Here is a 17,891-nt window from a genome sequence, read left to right on the forward strand (position 1 = left end):
TGAACTGAGGACGCCGGTAAGTACACTCTCATCTTTTCTCCTCCATTTACGTCTCTAAACCTGGCAGAACTCTGCCCAAATACTTTGCACAGTGTTTGGTTGATAATAGTAAAATGTACTCGCAAAGAACTGAAACCATGATTTTACATATCACTATTTTCGTATGATATGTAGTGTCACAGGGCATCATTTCATCCTTTACAAAGTGGAAAGAATCTCAAGGAGCTACAAGCTCACTGACACTGATTTTTAAAAAGTGTTTCCACCAATAAATTAGAACTTTGTCTGGCTGCTAACACATTCAGAAATGTTAGAGATGATCCTGGGCTATCTGAAAGTAGGAGCTAACAGATCCTGAATATACATGTCCTCCCCTTGAAGATTCGTTATAAACAAACAGAAAAACAAAGCATGAATAGGTATTTTCTACACTCAGTTCAGAGTTTTAAAGCGTGCCAGTAGAGCTATACACTCCTGGCATTTGAAAGTCACACTTTGGAGCATCTTAAGTGCCAGATACATGTACTTAAGAGTCAAGATTTTAAGATACCTCTGTTCTGAAAATGGCATTAGAGACTCAGATGGACAAGTACTGCATGTTTCCTTTCATGTGCAGAACCTTCCCAGGCAGATGGCTGGAAGGGTGGATGGATAGATGGATGGATGGATGGATGGATGGATGGATGGATGGATGGATGGATGCATGGATGGATGGATGGATGGACAGATAGATGGATAGATGGATGGATGGATGGATGGAAGGATGGATGGATGGATGGATGGATGGATGGATGGATGGATGGATGGAAGGATGGATGGATGGATGGATGGATGGATGGATGGAAGGATAGATGGATGGATGGATAGATGGATGGATGGATGGATGGATGGATGGATGGATGGACAGATGGATAGATGGATGGATGGATGGATGGATGGATAGATGGATGGATGGATGATGGATGGATGGACGGATAGATGGATAGATGGATGGATGGATGGATGGATGGATGGAAGGATAGATGGATGGATATGCAAACAAGTTGAGAGATGATTAATCAGTTGATATGTGATAGATGATATGATGACAATCAAAGTAGAAGAAAGACTGTTTGAGAAAAGGGTCCACCAGAACATGTGACGGATCAGAAGAAGACTACTAGGAATAAATATCATCAAAGTTACATGATACACATGCATGAAATTTTGAGAAATAACTTTACCATTTTATATAAGAAATATGCATCAACTGAGAAAAATGATAACCAGTTGTGATACAATCAGGTTAAAATAGTATTTTTCTCCCATGTGTGTGTGTGTGTGTGCGCGTGCATATGCACATGTATGAGAATGTGTAAGCATTCATGCACATGTGTATTGTTTCATAAAAGTTCATTCTCCCCGAACTTTCTCTGTTATTTGTCCAGCTTTCTGGGTTCCCAAGATAATCCTCAGTGTTACACTGTGTTAGGGAAAGTCTTTGAAGTGTTCATCACTATGTGTTAAAACAGAATTTTGGGGTGCTCTCTTCTTATGTGAGAATTTAGATAATAAGACAGAAGTATTTTCTCCTAAATCTGGAATAATTTGCTGATCATTTTATTCAGTTCAAAGAGTTCTCATACAGTGTTGGAGACTTTGCTCTCAGTGGATCCTACATGTATGAAAACTGAGCCTAAAAATATCAGTGGGTACTAATATGTTGGCCTGCATGGACAACAAACACAAGAAGCCCTAATGTTGTGATGCATATTATATGAAGGTAGATTTTCTTGATTTTGAGATCAGGTGCATTGACCTGTTGTATGGCCACACAGCAAATTTTTATTAGTTTTGAAAGGCAAAAGGCTCACTACGTAGACTGTGTAAACAGCATACATGTGTGTGGACAACTTAATTTTATGTCTTGTTCTTAATATTTGAATTTCAGAAAGAAAAGTACGATGAGTGCAGGGTTTTTTTTTGTTTTGTTTAATGAGAGTGATGAGAATATATCACTGTTAATTTGTTTCTAGGTTAGTTAATGCAGCTACTGAAATACCGATGAGAAGGAGTTATTGGCATAGGAATAATTACACATCAACTGAATCAGGTGGCTATTTATAGACTTGGTGTTTTGAGGAAAGACTGGAGCTATGTTTGAGCAGCAGTGTACCCTGAGGATTTATTATGAGCTGTGAAACAATACTGACTGAGATTCTCATTCTTACAAGGTCTGGAGGAGTCAGCTAAATGACAGCAGTGACTCACAATAATATACAGTGTCCAGTTAGCCATGAACTCATGAGCTCTGAGCAAATATTAACTGAGAAAATGTACTTCATATCTCTTTTTCAGAGGCCTTATCAGCATGCCAATTTTGCAGATGAACCTTCAAAGACTTTATGTAGTTTTCCATGGTACTATGAATAAGTGAATTGTGATTGTACACACTGTGTGTGTGTGTGTGTGTGTGTGTGTGTGTGTGTGTGTGTGTGTAAAAGTTAATATACATGACCAGCAATAGAGCTACTATCCATTGCCTGGCTAGCACTACACACTACCATGGAGGAGTCCTGTGATTCTTTTTTTCTTTTTTTTAAGATTTATTTATTTATTATGTATACAGTTTTCTGCTTGCATGTAACACCTACAGGCCAGAAGAGGGCACCAGATTTCAGTGAAGAAGGCTGTGAGCCATCATGTGGTGGCTGGGAATTGAACTCAGGACCTTTGGAAGAGTAGTCAGTGCTCTTAACCTCTGAGCCATCTCTCCAGGGCCCAGTCCTGTGATTCTTATGGCTGTGTGAGGCTGGGCATTGGTGTTGCCTGTGAAAACCATGATGTCTGATGAGCCTTTGACTCTCCTTCAGCGTCACCATACTACAGAGGACAACTTTCATTCCCTGAGCATCAGCACCCAAGGAAGATGTAATCCAACTTTAAAAGTTATTCTTGTTTCAGTTGGCAAATCTGTCCCTTCCTCGGAATTTGCTATTTAAGACAAGGAGAGAACTGATGTGTAATCAAGAAATCTCTTATATATTAACTGTCTTGAAAGACAGTTTACACAGAAATGTTAGGGGTTCTGGGCACAGCAGATGCTTTCTCGTATAAAAGGAAGTCTTCAAGTAAAGAAAAAAAAATATTTCCATGAGCAGGTATCCTTCGGATAGCTTTTAAAACCATGCTTTCTGAATTTATGCTACATTAAAATTCTAGAATAGTTAATCATTATATTTCATATTTTCAATCTTTATTTTTATCTTTTGTATATGTGGAAGTGCCTGTGCATAGGTGGCTGGTACCTGTAGCGGTCAGGAGAGGGTCTTGGATCCCTAGGAACTGGAGTTAGAGGACATTGTGAGCCAAATGATCTGGGTCCTTGGAACTGAATGCATGTCCTCCACAAGATCAGTGAGCTCTCTTAACCTCTGAGCCATCTCTCCAGCCTCATACTTCATCATTCTAGGAGAGTTATTAATTCTTTAGTGGTCACATCCATAACTATGTACGTTGATCATTACTTATTAGAGGTCATTTGTATTGCCATCCAGAAAAAAAGAAGTATGCAATATGCTTACTTCTAAACTCAGTGCCTTCACACGGTAATCAGTTAAAGTTTTCATAAAGTCATGATTTTATTTTATGAGACTGGAAGAGTGTCTCAATTTTGCTTCTTGGAAAACTGGAATTATATTCAGGATGGGTAACTCAGGTTGCCAGCAGGGTAGTCCTGCTCAATAACTGGTGCTTGCCCAAAGCAAGATGGTAAGTTGAAAAATAACCTTCATAGAGAAGTGGGCATAAGCATCTGCGAAGTAGCTTTGACATTTGTTGTGTCAAACCTCTGCTTGGTTTAGCTGTAGGCACACTTTGTTGGAGGAGTGTGCAAATCCCACTCTAAGAAGACCATATGAAAAAGGAAATTTTTGCTCTAATGTATTCTTACACTTCATTGTTTGATCCTACTCTAAATCACCATAGATGCTTTGTTTATGTCTTTCTCCTTCCTTCTCCCCTCCCTCCCTCCTTTTCCTCCTCCTCCTCATCCTCTTCCTCCTCCTCTTTCTCCTCCTCCTCCTCCTCCTCCTTCTTCTTCTTCTTCTTCTCTCTCTCTCTCTCTCTCTCTCTCTCTCTCTCTCTCCATCTTTAACTTTCCTTTACAAGTTCTTGTAAAATGTTGAGAATTTTCAATAGATAAGATCTTGCTATTCAGAGTGTGAAAACCATTGATGTCAGCTAAACTGCACATGTTGACTCTAATTACACACTGGGTGACCCTTCCTCAAAGTAATTCTTTGAACTCCAAAAGTCCTTTCACCTACTCACCCCCGTGTTGATGGGAAAATTTCCAACAATTACCTCAGTGATATTCTTAATTCCACTACAATGCATACAAAATTTATCAGCTTAAGAAAATCTTTTAGAATGTGGTCTATCATGCTTAACTCATGAACTGGGAAATAAAAAACCAAAAGCTATGCCTTATATTATTTTAAATGAGCATATATTTAGAGATAAACATGTTTTTACAAATGTAGATAATGTTCTATACTAGAGAAAACTGTCTTCAACAAAAATTAGCGTCTTTACATACATTCTTTTAAAGTTATTGTTATACTTACAAAAGCTGTCTTCTATTATTATGAAAAAAAAACAGTATAACTGGGAGTTTAGAATTCACTGCTTATTATTTGAATCTATTCTGAAGCACAGCAAGTCAAACTGTAGTTTGCTGTTACATTTCACATTCAATCTGTATTCTTATGGGTTTTTTCCATTCTTTTGTATTCTAAATGAAGCATGGACCGAGATACAAATAGTTTTGACTCATTTTTTCAAAACTGGGCAGGAGCATGAATACACAGACACACAGACACACACACACACGTGTGTGTGTGTGTGCATGCTCCTGCATGTGTGTATATATATATATACGTATATACATATATATGTATGTATACATACATACATGTAGATATACATATATACACCTATATGTATGTATGTATGTAAATATACATATAAATATATATATATTGTTCTTATTGATTATTTTTATCTCCAAATAGATGCTCTGAGCAACTGACATAGTATCTGTATTCTTGTATCTAACTCCCTTGAGTTATTGTGCCACATGCTTTTCAATATGTGAGAACTGGCTGTCTCTCAGGCAAGAAGCCCTTTTCCTCCCCTAGTTTAAACTCTCAGAATCCCAGCTCCAAATGTCCCCACTAAAGTATTTGTAAATGGGCGGGGGGTGTCTAGTTCCCACAGAACTGTCAACACTAATTCCTTCAGTTTGCTTAACGTTTTCTTCTTCAGAACTACTCTGTCCACTATCAGAATGATGGGGTTTCCAGAGATCTTTGAAATTTAAAATGCCTTCCCAGACCATATTCTATATGAATATTCTACAATCCAGGAGCTCACACATCTGTGTCTCTCCCTTTTCACTTTTCCTTTTCTTTCCCTCAAGGCCTTTGAGATCATCGCCTTAAATATTTGATAGGTTTTATTCATTTTGGGGGAAACTGTTGCATTTTTCTTATTCTTAAATGTGGAGACATCTAGATTTCTCCTTTTTTTAAAAAAACATTATTATTATTATTATTATTATTATTATTATTATTATTATTATTATTATTATTATTTTGCCTTAATACAGTTTGGTAGTAAGACAAAATTAAGGAATGCCATGCCAGTAAGTTCTGTTTTACTTCAACTGCTCTGTCACTACATCTCTGTCTCCAGTTTACCCCAGTTTGAAGCGCTAATGTCTGAGACTGTATAACAAGTAAATCACAAAGCTTTTCAGCGTTTTGTTCGAAGCAATGAGTTTTTATTTGGCCCGGCACTTCTCCACTCACGCTTGTCTTTTATATCTTATACATTGAGCTTATATTTGTTATTCGAGGATTATTTTAGGTAATCTTAGATGGCATTTTTCTGCACGTCCCCACCTCAAGTGTTCATCAGCCTGTTTGTTTTTCATAGAGTGGGAGGATTTTAAATTCTTTCTTTCTATTTACTATATTCCAGCTTGAATCCAGGGACTTCACAAAGTACATGTTAAGTGTCGGTTTTAATTAATTAATTGAGATGTGAAGAAAATTAACACACACACACACACACACACACACACACACACACAGTCAATAAAGACAGCTACAATGCCCTCTCGGTCCTATCACAGAGTTTGTATACATGTGTTCACATGGTTTTAATGTAACGCTAGGGTTATAAAAAAGCCACATTATTTGTATATTTTAATTCACTTTCACCCTTTTAAAGTAAGAATGCAGCGGCAAGCACCAATTTGCCTGGCCACTTTGTAGTCAAGGTGCTCTTTAAACAGTAAGCATTTTGCCTGGTTGCCATAACAAGTCTCAACACACTGCTCGCCATGCCTCCTTTCCATTTCAATAATGTCTCAAACACTGAACTGACTTACTGCTCAATCTTTAGGACAATTCTTCATAATGTGTTTCTCATGGACCTTCTGCGGGACCCTGTACACAGGCTTGCAGAAGAAACAGTGATGGCTTAGACCATCCACAGCACAGCTGATAAATGACACATCCAGATAACATATGGTTTATTTCCCCCAAAGATCAATAAATGTTCAGAAGCCTCAAATCCGGGTAGTAGAAGCAACAGCTAATCAACTAGAGTGACAATAATAAAGACCAAAAACTCAGCACTGTCTCAGCTATGCAGCTGTAGAGCATCAGCAGTGTTGCAGGTGTGCAGCTGAAGAGCATCAGCACCTGTAGAGCACCAACTGTCTCAGATGTGCAGCTGTAGAGCGTCAACACCATCCCAGGTGTGCAGGTGTAGGGTGTCAGCACCATCCCAGGTGTGCAGCTGTAGGGTCTCAGTACCATCCCAGGTGTGCAGGTGTAGGGTCTCAGTACCATCCCAGGTGTGCAGCTGTAGGGGGTCAGCACCATCCCGGGTGTGCAGCTGTAGAGCGTCAACACCATCCTAGGTGCGCAGGTGTAGGGTGTCAGCACCATCCCAGGTGTGCAGCTGTAGGGTCTCAGTACTATCCCAGGTGTGCAGCTGTAGGGTATCAGCACCATCCCAGGTGTGCAGCTGTAGGGTCTCAGCACTATCCCAGGTGTGCAGCTGTAGGGTGTCAGCACCATCCCAGGTGTGCAGCTGTAGTGTGTCAGCACCATCCCAGGTGTGCAGCTGTAGGGTATCAGCACCATCCCAGGTGTGCAGCTGTAGGGTGTCAGCACCATCCCAGGTGTGCAGCTGTAGGGTGTCAGCACCATCCCAGGTGTGCAGCTGTAGGGTCTCAGCACTATCCCAGGTGTGCAGCTGTAGGGTATCAGCACCATCCCAGGTGTGCAGCTGTAGGGTCTCAGCACTATCCCAGGTGTGCAGCTGTAGAGTGTCAGCACCATCCCAGGTGTGCAGCTGTAGGGTCTCAGCACCATCTCAGGTGTGCAGCTCTAGGGTGTCAGCACCATCCCAGGTATGCAGGTGTAGAGGAGTCCTTTAGGGATGCAGGACCTTCAGGGATGCTGTCCACTCTATCACAGCTCCATCTCAAGAATTAGAAATTGCAACCTTTGGTAGAATGGTTGAACTCTGAGAAGCAATTGATTTTCTGAAGTCTGGAGAAGCATTAAAGTAGTGATGTTCTGAGTATCAAGATTAACTATATCTTTACTCAGGAAGAAGAATTCCAAGTATTAGACCATATGATTTCCTGATGCATATTTGTCTATGAAATATGCATCAAAGTAAAAGATGAAAGTTGTGTAAACTGTGTTAGGTATCTTTAACTTTTCTTAGCCATATATATTGAAACTCATTGGTGGTTTTCCAAATTCACTTGGAAAGAAGTCATGGAGATGTTTTGTGCCATACTCTAGAACACTTTCTAATAAGTTAATAAAAATGGAAGTTCTTGTATTAGGAACCATGCCTGTATCTGGAAATGTCCTAGCTTGCCGTTTACACACCAGGAAAAATGTCCATCATATGTGATGCTTATGGGTACCACTAAAGTAGAATTATGTAACGCAACCAAGTCCTAGCAAAGACTTTAACAGTACTGCTTAATAGTTCACATTGTCAGTGTCACACCGTTGGCTGGTACAGCATTCACTCAGTGACTCCTGATAAGAAGTAGGTAATTTAGATTAATTTTTAAATATATGACTGTATTTAATTTAAATTCCACCTTTGAAAACTAAGTTGTGAGTGTTGATGCCACCTAATTTATTCTGATTTGGCATTCCTAATTACTTCAGTATGATTTTAGCCCTTTGAAAAGGATTGAGTACCTGTGCTCTGTATTTTTTTAAACAGCCAGGTGTGGCACTGGCAGGCTTGCGTTGAATTAATTATGCAGTATATTATCCCTTTGTGCAGAGGAACAGCTGAGGCAAAATGCCACAAAGTAATAAATGCCCCGAGCCAAAAATATATCAACATGCCACATTCCAAATGTCAGCAGGAGAGCAGTCATCCTTATCTTTTCTTGGCTTAATGAAAATCTAAAAACAAAGGATTTTTAATAAAGTTTTCCAAGTTGTCCTGCTGAGCTCCCATCTTGCGAAGGTGCCTTGAGGCTTTGGGTTGCCCTGGATTTGTACTGACCACATCCTTGGACATTATGCTTTTTCATATGCATAGAAAATGATACATAATTTACTTCAATTATAATCAGCTATATACATTTAATAAACAAATTTATATTTTTATAAACATCTTATATACATTTTGTAAGCAATAGTTATAAAAGAAAAGGCTAGTAATTGTACTCATTAAACAGAAACAGCTAAACATTATATACATTAAAAATTGGTGGGTTCAGCCAGCATCAATCTAAATGGAGAGAAACTCAAGAGTACTTCCACTAAAATCGGGAACATGACAGGAAAGGTTGTCTTTCTAGCCATATCTAGTCAACATAATAATCAAAGCCTTAGCTATAGCAATAAGACAACTGGAGGAGGCCAAGGAGATACAAGGAGGAAGGGGAGGAGACCAAGTATCTTCATTTGCATATGATGTGATCTTATATATAAGTGACCCTAAAACTTCCACCAGGAAACTCCTACAGCTGGTAAACACTTTAGCAAAGCAGCATAATGCGAAATTAATTCGCAATAATCTCCCCTAGTTAAAGAAAGCAAATGAACTGAGAGAAATCATGGAAGCAGTGCCATTCGCAACGGCCTCAAAAGACAAAATATCTTGGAAGAACTCTAACCAAGCAAGTAAAAACAATTATAATGAGACCTTTAAGACGTTGAATAAAGAAGCTGAAGAAGATAGCAGAAGATGGAAAGGTCTCTCATGCTGGTGTATCGGTAGGAATAATACAGTAAAAATGGCCATGCTACTGAAAGCAATCTACCAACTCAATACAATTCCCATCAAAATTCCAACACAAGTTTTCAAAAATCTTGAAAGGGAAATGCTCACCTCTATATGAAAACGCAAACAAACAAACAAACAACAAAGCAACAACAACAAAACAGGATAGTTAAAACAATCCTGAATAATCCAAGAGGTGCTGGAGATTTCACCATCCCTAACCTTAATCTCTTATTATTATAGTACCACAGAGCAATAGTAATCACACCAATGAGGTGTTGGCATAAAAATGTTGCTGAGGAGCACTTAAAGTTATATTCATCCTCCCTAGTCATCAGGGAAATTAAAATTTAAAAACCTACTTTGAGATTTCATGAGAGAGAAAGGGCTCATGCTAGCAAGGGTGTGGAGTAAGAGGAGTGCTCATCCATTGCTGGTGGTGTTGCAAACTCGTACATCCATTATGGAAATCAGCATGACAGTTTCTCAGGAAGGTGGGAATAGAGCAACCTAAAGATATAGCTATCTTACTCTTGGGCATACCCCCCAAAATTCTATATTCTACTATCAAGACACTTGTTCAACCATGTCCATTGATGCTCTGTTCATGATACCCAGAAGTTGGAAACAGAGTTACACACAGTACAACAAGGTATTATTCAGGCGTTAAAAATGAAATTCACGGGTAAACGGATGGAGCTAGAACAAAACTATTCTGAATGAAGTATCTCAGACCCAGAATGAAAAGTATGTTATATGTTCACTTATATTTGGATATTAGCCGTTAAATCTTCAATAACAAGCAGGTTACTGTCCATATAGGTATAGAGTAAGGGACTATGGGAAGAACTGGACCAGTACCGGAAGAGGAAATAGAATAGAGAGTTATGGGTGAGTGTGGGATTGGAGTGGGAGGATCAAACTGAGAGGGGTTAGAAGAGCTGAAAGTAAGGACCACTTGAGAGAGTGTATGGAAACGTCACGCAGTAGAGACTTCCTAAAATATAGACACATATGCAGGTGATCTAAATGGAACCTACAATTGGTGGGTGAGACAGAGGCCCCACTGGATATTTCTCATCACCAAATGAGACTGACTCTCTGCTGTGAATGAGTTGCACCTAATAAGGTTGTTGCCCAAAGGGGCCCTGTGGAAATCCCCAGACAACTGAGGGCAATTGGTTACCCTCCACAAAGGGATGACAAGGCCCTACTGCTGAAGACAACACCTATACAACTCATTAAACATGGAGAAGTCAAGCTGGTGCCTACTTAGAACCTTCACCCTCCTGACTGGGGGTATCCCACATACTACAAAGGAGCAACGTAACCAACCACTAACCCAGGCTTGTCAGCAAAGATCTTAACCTTCTTAATTATCTCACTAACCATTTGATAAAACTTCATACTAATTTTTCTAGTGGCTGTATGAGCTCCAATTACCATTAGCTACTTAGAAATACATATCATTCTTTATAAAATTAATTAATTATTTATTAATACTACCCTTTCCTCATGAATTTGGGACAAATAGCCTCAAAACGTCTGGTTAAGTATCCCAGTGACATCTAACTATGTTAACAATAAAATCCCAGTGTTCAAATAAGGCTTCAGAGACTTAAAATCCTGCCTACTGTGGTATTCTTTTCCAAGTCTCTTTCTTATTCCTTTGGCCTTCTGAGTTTGCTCACATGACCAAGCTGTTGTGTTCATTTTAATGCAAAAACATTTCTGAGTCTCTCCAGTGGTAGCTACATTCTCTTCACTCAAATCTGTGTTTCAGAAACCAAAACAAAGCAGTTATTTCCTGGCAACCCTTTCCAAAGTAGATTATACTATCAAATTAAAAAAAAAGATGACTGTATTTGTTTTCGCCTTCTGTGGCAGAGTGAATAAATTTACAATATCTCTGTTAAAATTTCAGTAAGATCCTTTTTTAATATTTGCAGTGGTTATGACATGATGTTAATAGTTTAAGATAATAGTAATATCAATAAATAATAAAGACGAAATAGAAATTTCTTCATGAAATAGAGAAAAACAAAACTCTGATGTTTTGAATAATCAGGGAATAATTACCAAAGGTCCTGTATGTATTTATAGTAACAGTGTCAAAGAATTGCAATAAACACCCCAAACCTCTAAATCCCCAATGCAAAGTTTGACAGAAAATTTATCTGAAGACACATGACATGAATATACTACTTCCTAAAAAAATTACTCTTCAGGTGATATTTTTATATAAGAGGGAGAGCGAAGAAGATGTGAGTGGATTAAGTAACTCTGCAGGAAGCATCTGAATGTGACTTGAGGGTCATAGAAATCAGTTTGCACTTATCAGCATGGCGTGCATGCACTGGGCTACGAGTTATTAAAAACACCACTATCTGTTCAGAGTACTCATTTCTCAGTCTATTTGCTTTGATACAAAGCATCGCAAATAAGGAAGTTCTCAGGTCGAATACTTAGCTTATAAATCCATCTTGTGTTCAAAAGCAATATTATACCACACAGTGTTTAAAGATGACATATGCCAGACTGGTAAATCATACTGGGGCTAAAAATTATGTTTTCTGAGCACACTGAAAGATGTATAAGCCATAGGCATGTTTGGAATGACCTTGAGTTACATTGCTCTAGATTCAGACCAAGAATGCTGTAAGATAGTGGCACATTGCCACACTCAGAGATCTGGGGGATTTGAAGAATATATGCAAATAGACATCAAAAGAGAGTCCAAGATGATCACCCACTTCCAAAATAATTGTTGGGGGATGGTTATTGGTTTGCAAGTTAGCTAGCTGTGATATAGAACATGTTTGTAATGATGATTAAGGAGACCATCAAGAACCCATTTATCTGATTTTCAATTTTAAGTTCTGCAGAAACATAGACACATTTCTTGAGGGGGGAAATGTACTCAGAAATCTATTACTCAACAGCAGAATAAAGTAAGAGTTGCAGCAATTCTGTGAACAGTAAAGGCTCTCGATTTCATGGATGTGCCTGTAGGTGGAAAGTCTACTTTGGGTCAAGGGTGATACCTGATCTTTCCTTTTTTTTTTTTTTTTTTTTAAATTTATTCAGATTACAACTAAATTTCTCTCCCATCACTCGTATCCTTCTGGTTCCTCCTACCCTCCCAGCCCTCACCCTATTACCCTCCCTTAGGTACATGTCCGAGGGGTATCTCCTTTATGGTCACAGGCTAACAACTGTCATCTCGGTAGTCTGCCTATCCTTTCTTTGAGTGCCACCAGGGCTCCCCTCCAAGGGGAGGTCGTCAAATATGGGGCACCAGAGCTCATGCCAGAGTCAGTCCCTACTCTCCACATAACTGTGGAGGATGTCCTGTCCATTGGCTAGAGCAGAGTAGAGGTTCGGTGTTGACTACTTGTATTTTAGGAATGTCTACTCAAACTATTGCGCTAACCAAGGACAATACAAGGGTGATACCTGATCTTAAAGACACCCCCCTCCCGACACTTGCAGTGCAGAACTAAATCTAAACATGAGGATACTTCTTGTGTTTTGTTTAATGTGAACTAAAATCAATTTGGTAAAAGGAGCAAATATTCCAAATCAAAGACTGAGTTCAGAAGAGGACCCAAGTGTTAGCATGCCTACAGAACGTGAGGTATAGTAACAGTCCTTAGTGTGCTTGGACCACAACGGAACTGCCAGATGCTGTGCCAGTTTAAGACAATACATATATGATTTTCAAGATCCTAGAGTTTGGAAAGTTTAAGATCACAGCTTCAGTATAATGTGTGTAAAGTTGGCTGTATCCTCACAGGGTAAGTGAACTGGAACCACTCATAGACTTCTTACTTACGGCATTAACCCATTGATTGGGGCTTGATTCTCACCCCCCAATCCATCACTTCGGAATTTAAAGTTTCACAATGCATATATTTTCCAGAGTCAAGTGTCTTCAGACGGTAGCACAGGTGGACATTAGAATTCAGACAAGCAGAACTGGGTGTTATTACATATGCTCTGTATATACAGCGATCTACCCATGCATGACTCAACCTGAGTTACCTGACCCCTGCCTCCTCTTTCCTTTAACTTATCCTTGCTTTCTTTAATTTTATTCTCTTTCTGTCCTCATCATCACCACTGCCACCATGAACTCCATCGCCACCACCATTATCATCATCATGAATATCCAAAATCAAATACTCTTAACTCCAGGTTTCCCTACCTCTCTGGAGAACTGCCCACAATAATGGTGATTTTTATAGCCTTGTTTAATATTTGATAGTTTAGATGCATTGTCGTTCCTATCCAGGATTGATTAATTATATCAGTTCTCATAGTGACAAATTTGTAGACAGCTTCAATTATTTTATATAGCATTGAACCAAATCGTCTGTTAATTTGGCTTTTGGATTAAGACAGAATTAATGCACACCAATGAAATTAATGTCACTGAAATGGGTAACACTATTGTGAGGACAATATGGGTTTACGAGGCACTGAAGAAATGCACAAACGTGTCCTCTCTTTCTCTTGATCAATGAATTTATACTGAACAAGATGAACAGGCAAAATATATATTGCAGAGGACAGCTAAGAATATAACCATAGGCTGTTTAGTGTCTTGAGATGTTGTCAGTTGCCCTTGAGTAAAATACTAATATTCACATAGGCAGGAATGCAGATATACCAAATGAACAAATAATTAAATTATATGCATCCTGAATTGAGCCATGGAGAAAAGTGCTATCTTAGCATTTGTTCTTTAAAAAGAAATACAATACACCACAAGGAACTTTAATGTTGTTAATATAATTTCATGTACCACATGACCAATGGGGAAAAACACAAGTACAGAATTCATTTATGTCATTTTTAAAAAATCCCTGATTCCTGGCAAGATAACTAATTGATAGTTTTTGTACACTAGATGGGGCATGGTGAATTTCTATGGATTTTCTTCTTGCTTTTTTAAGTAGTGTTTTCTTAATTTAACCTGAGGAAACATTTGAGAAGGGAGTAAATTAAATTTTTTGATTAAAATATTGAAAATTGACAGCAGAGCAAACATTTAGGTCTCAGAGGTCTTGAGAGAGGAACCAGTCACACGTTTACTTGAATCTGTCTGCATTGTTGTGTGATTTTTTTTACCTTGTCACCTACAGTGTGAACACCATATGTAAGAACACCTGAACACAAAGAGAGAGTGACTAACATTTGATGATAGATACCTACATACAAATATCAAATGGAGATATTTTTCAGAGGTTTGAAAGCACAAGAGTTTTACTGTACTGTGGTTGGATGACTCACGCTTTCACTGTGTTGGTCTCATTGCTGATTTCTCTGGCTTGGGTGCTATTGGGGTAGACAGTGTTGTAAAAGACAGCCACGCAGTCCTCTGTCCATATTTAGAGCCTGGATTGTATAAAGCATGGCAGTAAAAATTATTAAATGTCTAGGAGCTAAATGTTACGTTCAACATTGATCATTTAAAGTCACATAAACAGGTAGATGTCAGCCAGGCAAATGGGTTCTAACTAAGCATTTGCTGAGTGAAACTAGATGAAAATATTCCCTTCTATAGTTTTGCTGAATAAAATGTGTTGCAAAGGCTTCTTTTCATACAAAATAATCCACATGAAACAGCAAAGTACCTTATCTATATTATGTTGGAAAGCATGCACCAAGTATTTTTTTTGGAACATTGAGCCTCTTGGTAGATGACAAGGTGAAGATGCAGAGGTATGTATGGCCCATCTTCTTTACCTTTGAGGGGAGGAAGATCTCTGTTCTGTGTCCTGTAGTAAATGCATGTTGTGGCATAAGACACACCAGTTGAAGTTGGAAGTGCAGACAGTTCTGAAGTTTGGCCAGCATTGATGGACAGGTCTACAAGGACAAGAGTCCGCACTGCGTCATAAAAGTCACTATTACCTTTGCAAAGAATTCAACCTTTATTTCTGACCTTTACGGAAGTTGAATGACATGGGCATCAAAGAGCTATCTGACTGAAGTAACAATTCCTTTGGCTTGTTCTTTATTCCAGGCTAGGTCTTTGATGTTATCACTTTGCCATGTATTTGTTGATATACTTCAAAAGAATCCTAAACCATACCACACCCCATTAGTTAGCACACTTCATCATGAGAAGATAAATACTGGGTGTAGAGAAAGTTAAATAACTAGACCCTGACAGTTATAAGCATAATGACAATCAGAAGGTACAGAAAGAAATAGCAAGCATCTATACACGGATATACATCAATACTTCTCAAAACTGAATTAGTAAGATTTTCCCTTTTATCCATTCCAATCCATCTTATATTTATTATTTACTCATCATTTATTCATTGGTTTGTCTTGGGGAATCTTATGCAGTGTAAGCTGGCTTTGAACTCCTGATCCTCTTACCTCTAGCTTTTGAATGCTTGGGATTACAGGTGTTTTCCTTAATGCCTGGTTCCAATCCATTTTTATTAAAGTCCACTTAAAACTTGATTATCACTTTAACTTTTGCACTTCTCTACTTAATCCATTTATTTCCCATAGTTCTCCTGAGACCTGAACATCAAGCAAACCGTGTCACCTATTCTTGCATGTCTTGTGGAAAATGCCAAGACTCTAGTTTTCATTTTAGGTGCTACTCCAAGACACAGACCAAGCAATTTTCTGTTTGCAAATTTCCTTTCTCGTTTTTATTTGTCAATATGTTAGTTGCAGTAATCAATATGAAAAGAAATAACTTTTTATCTTTGTATACTGATTTTGTAAATGTTAATGCATATTGCTGCACTGGACTTGCAAGTGCTCCATGCCCACCCCGGAGTACTGACACTAGGCAGTTTCCTCACAGTAGCACAGTGCATAGTTTCTAATACAATATGACACACAAGTGTGCTTTTTAATAAAAATCATAATTATATCTCCAAGACAAAGCACACACACACACACACACACACACACACACACACACACACACACACACACACAATTTAGTTTAGTTATTTTCTAACCATCACAAAAGAATGAGAAACAAATAAAAAGAGGGACGCTGAAGATGTAACAGGGTTAAATAAAGCTCCTGGACCTCAGCAAGGCCATGGCAGAGTGCTGCTTTGCCAAAACCTCAGCAGTAGTAAAGGAACAGAAATTCAGTTTCCCAAAAGATTGCACACACGGTGTGCTTCTCTCTCCATTCTTTCAACACGCCAGTTACGTGGAGCACTCAAACCTTGATTGCTCTGCACGGATTCAACTGGCTGGGCACTATTTCCTGACTTCCAATAGACTTTTAGTGAGATATGTATCCTTAACTTTACCCAGTGGGTTTGTCCTCTCATCCAGTTTTTAAATTGTCACACTTTTTTATAGCCTTACAGGGAACTGTTCTTACCTACCCTTCCCGAAGTTGCTGACACTAGTAACATGGCAGAAGCATGAACTTAAGCATGGCGTGACCCTCTAACAATTCTAAATCATCTTAAACCAGTCTAACATTAGTCAGTAAGTCTTTCAGATGTTTAAAGTCCCATAGGGCTCCAAAATGCAGATTTTGGGGCTTTAAGGATGACTCAACAGTTGAGAACACTTGTTGTTCTTGCCGAGGACCCGTGTTTGATTAACAGCACCCGCATAGTGGCTTGCAACCATTTATAACTCCATTTCTAGGGGATCCAGTGTCCTCTTATGATGTCTTTGGGTACCATGCGTACATGTGGTTTGCAGACATCTATATGAGGAAAACAGTCAGACATATAAAATGAAAGCATTCAAGATTCATGACAAATCTAACATTGTATAAATTTTTGACTCAGATATTAATTAACTTCAACTTAATTAAAGTTTGAGAGAAGCCAAGATTAATTTAAACCTCACAAACATACAAAGATAAATATATAGTGATATTTTTAGGTTTACTTGATATTTATGAACGATTATAGGATCAAAGGTATATTTTGGCAATAGGAACTTACCTTTAATTTTTAAGAGGCATCAGAGGGCAACAGAAAGAGAAAATATACTTTTATAGTCAATTGGACCACCCTGACGAACAATTCAACTGGAGACTTATGTCTGGCAGAGTGGTTTTATTTTATTTTATTTTGTTTTGTATTGATAGTCTATGGATTTTGTGGAGAGCATTACACATCCAAGTGGCATAACTACTTTTAGTATGTATGTATATTTGTACATATATATGCATGTATATTTGTATGTATACACATAGAGACTTTATATATATATATATATATATATATATAAACTTATATATGTATATAGCTAAAATTATACCAATATCTAAAATTATATAAATATGTACCCAAAATGTAAAAATTATATAAAATTACATAAAAAATATACATAATCTAAAGTTATATAGTATGCAACTATAATATATACATATAATACATATAATTAAATTACATGTAATTATGTTATTAGCATATAATTTTAAGTAAATAAAAAATAAGAGTCCTTGATGCTTTATCAAACAACTTTGGTTTTATTTGTCCCTTCCCCTTCCTTCTCCTTCTGTATTAACTTCCCTCCCCTGGAAGATACTGTATGCTTAGGACAGAGGA

General features: G+C 38.1%; 1 protein-coding gene across 1 annotated transcript in view; it reads left to right on the top strand.

The window, feature by feature from the left end:
• Pcdh15 (protocadherin related 15) overlaps positions 1 to 17,891 on the top strand; it is a 428,603-nt gene that overhangs the window by 56,807 nt on the left and 353,905 nt on the right. The window contains exon 5 of the mRNA XM_051153212.1: positions 1 to 16. This exon is cut by the window's left edge and continues 155 nt beyond it. Within this exon, the coding sequence (XP_051009169.1) occupies positions 1 to 16 (16 nt within the window). The remainder of the gene's footprint in view (positions 17 to 17,891) is intronic.

The sequence above is a fragment of the Acomys russatus genome, chromosome 11 (assembly GCF_903995435.1).
Source record: "Acomys russatus chromosome 11, mAcoRus1.1, whole genome shotgun sequence".
NCBI lineage: Eukaryota > Metazoa > Chordata > Mammalia > Rodentia > Muridae > Acomys > Acomys russatus.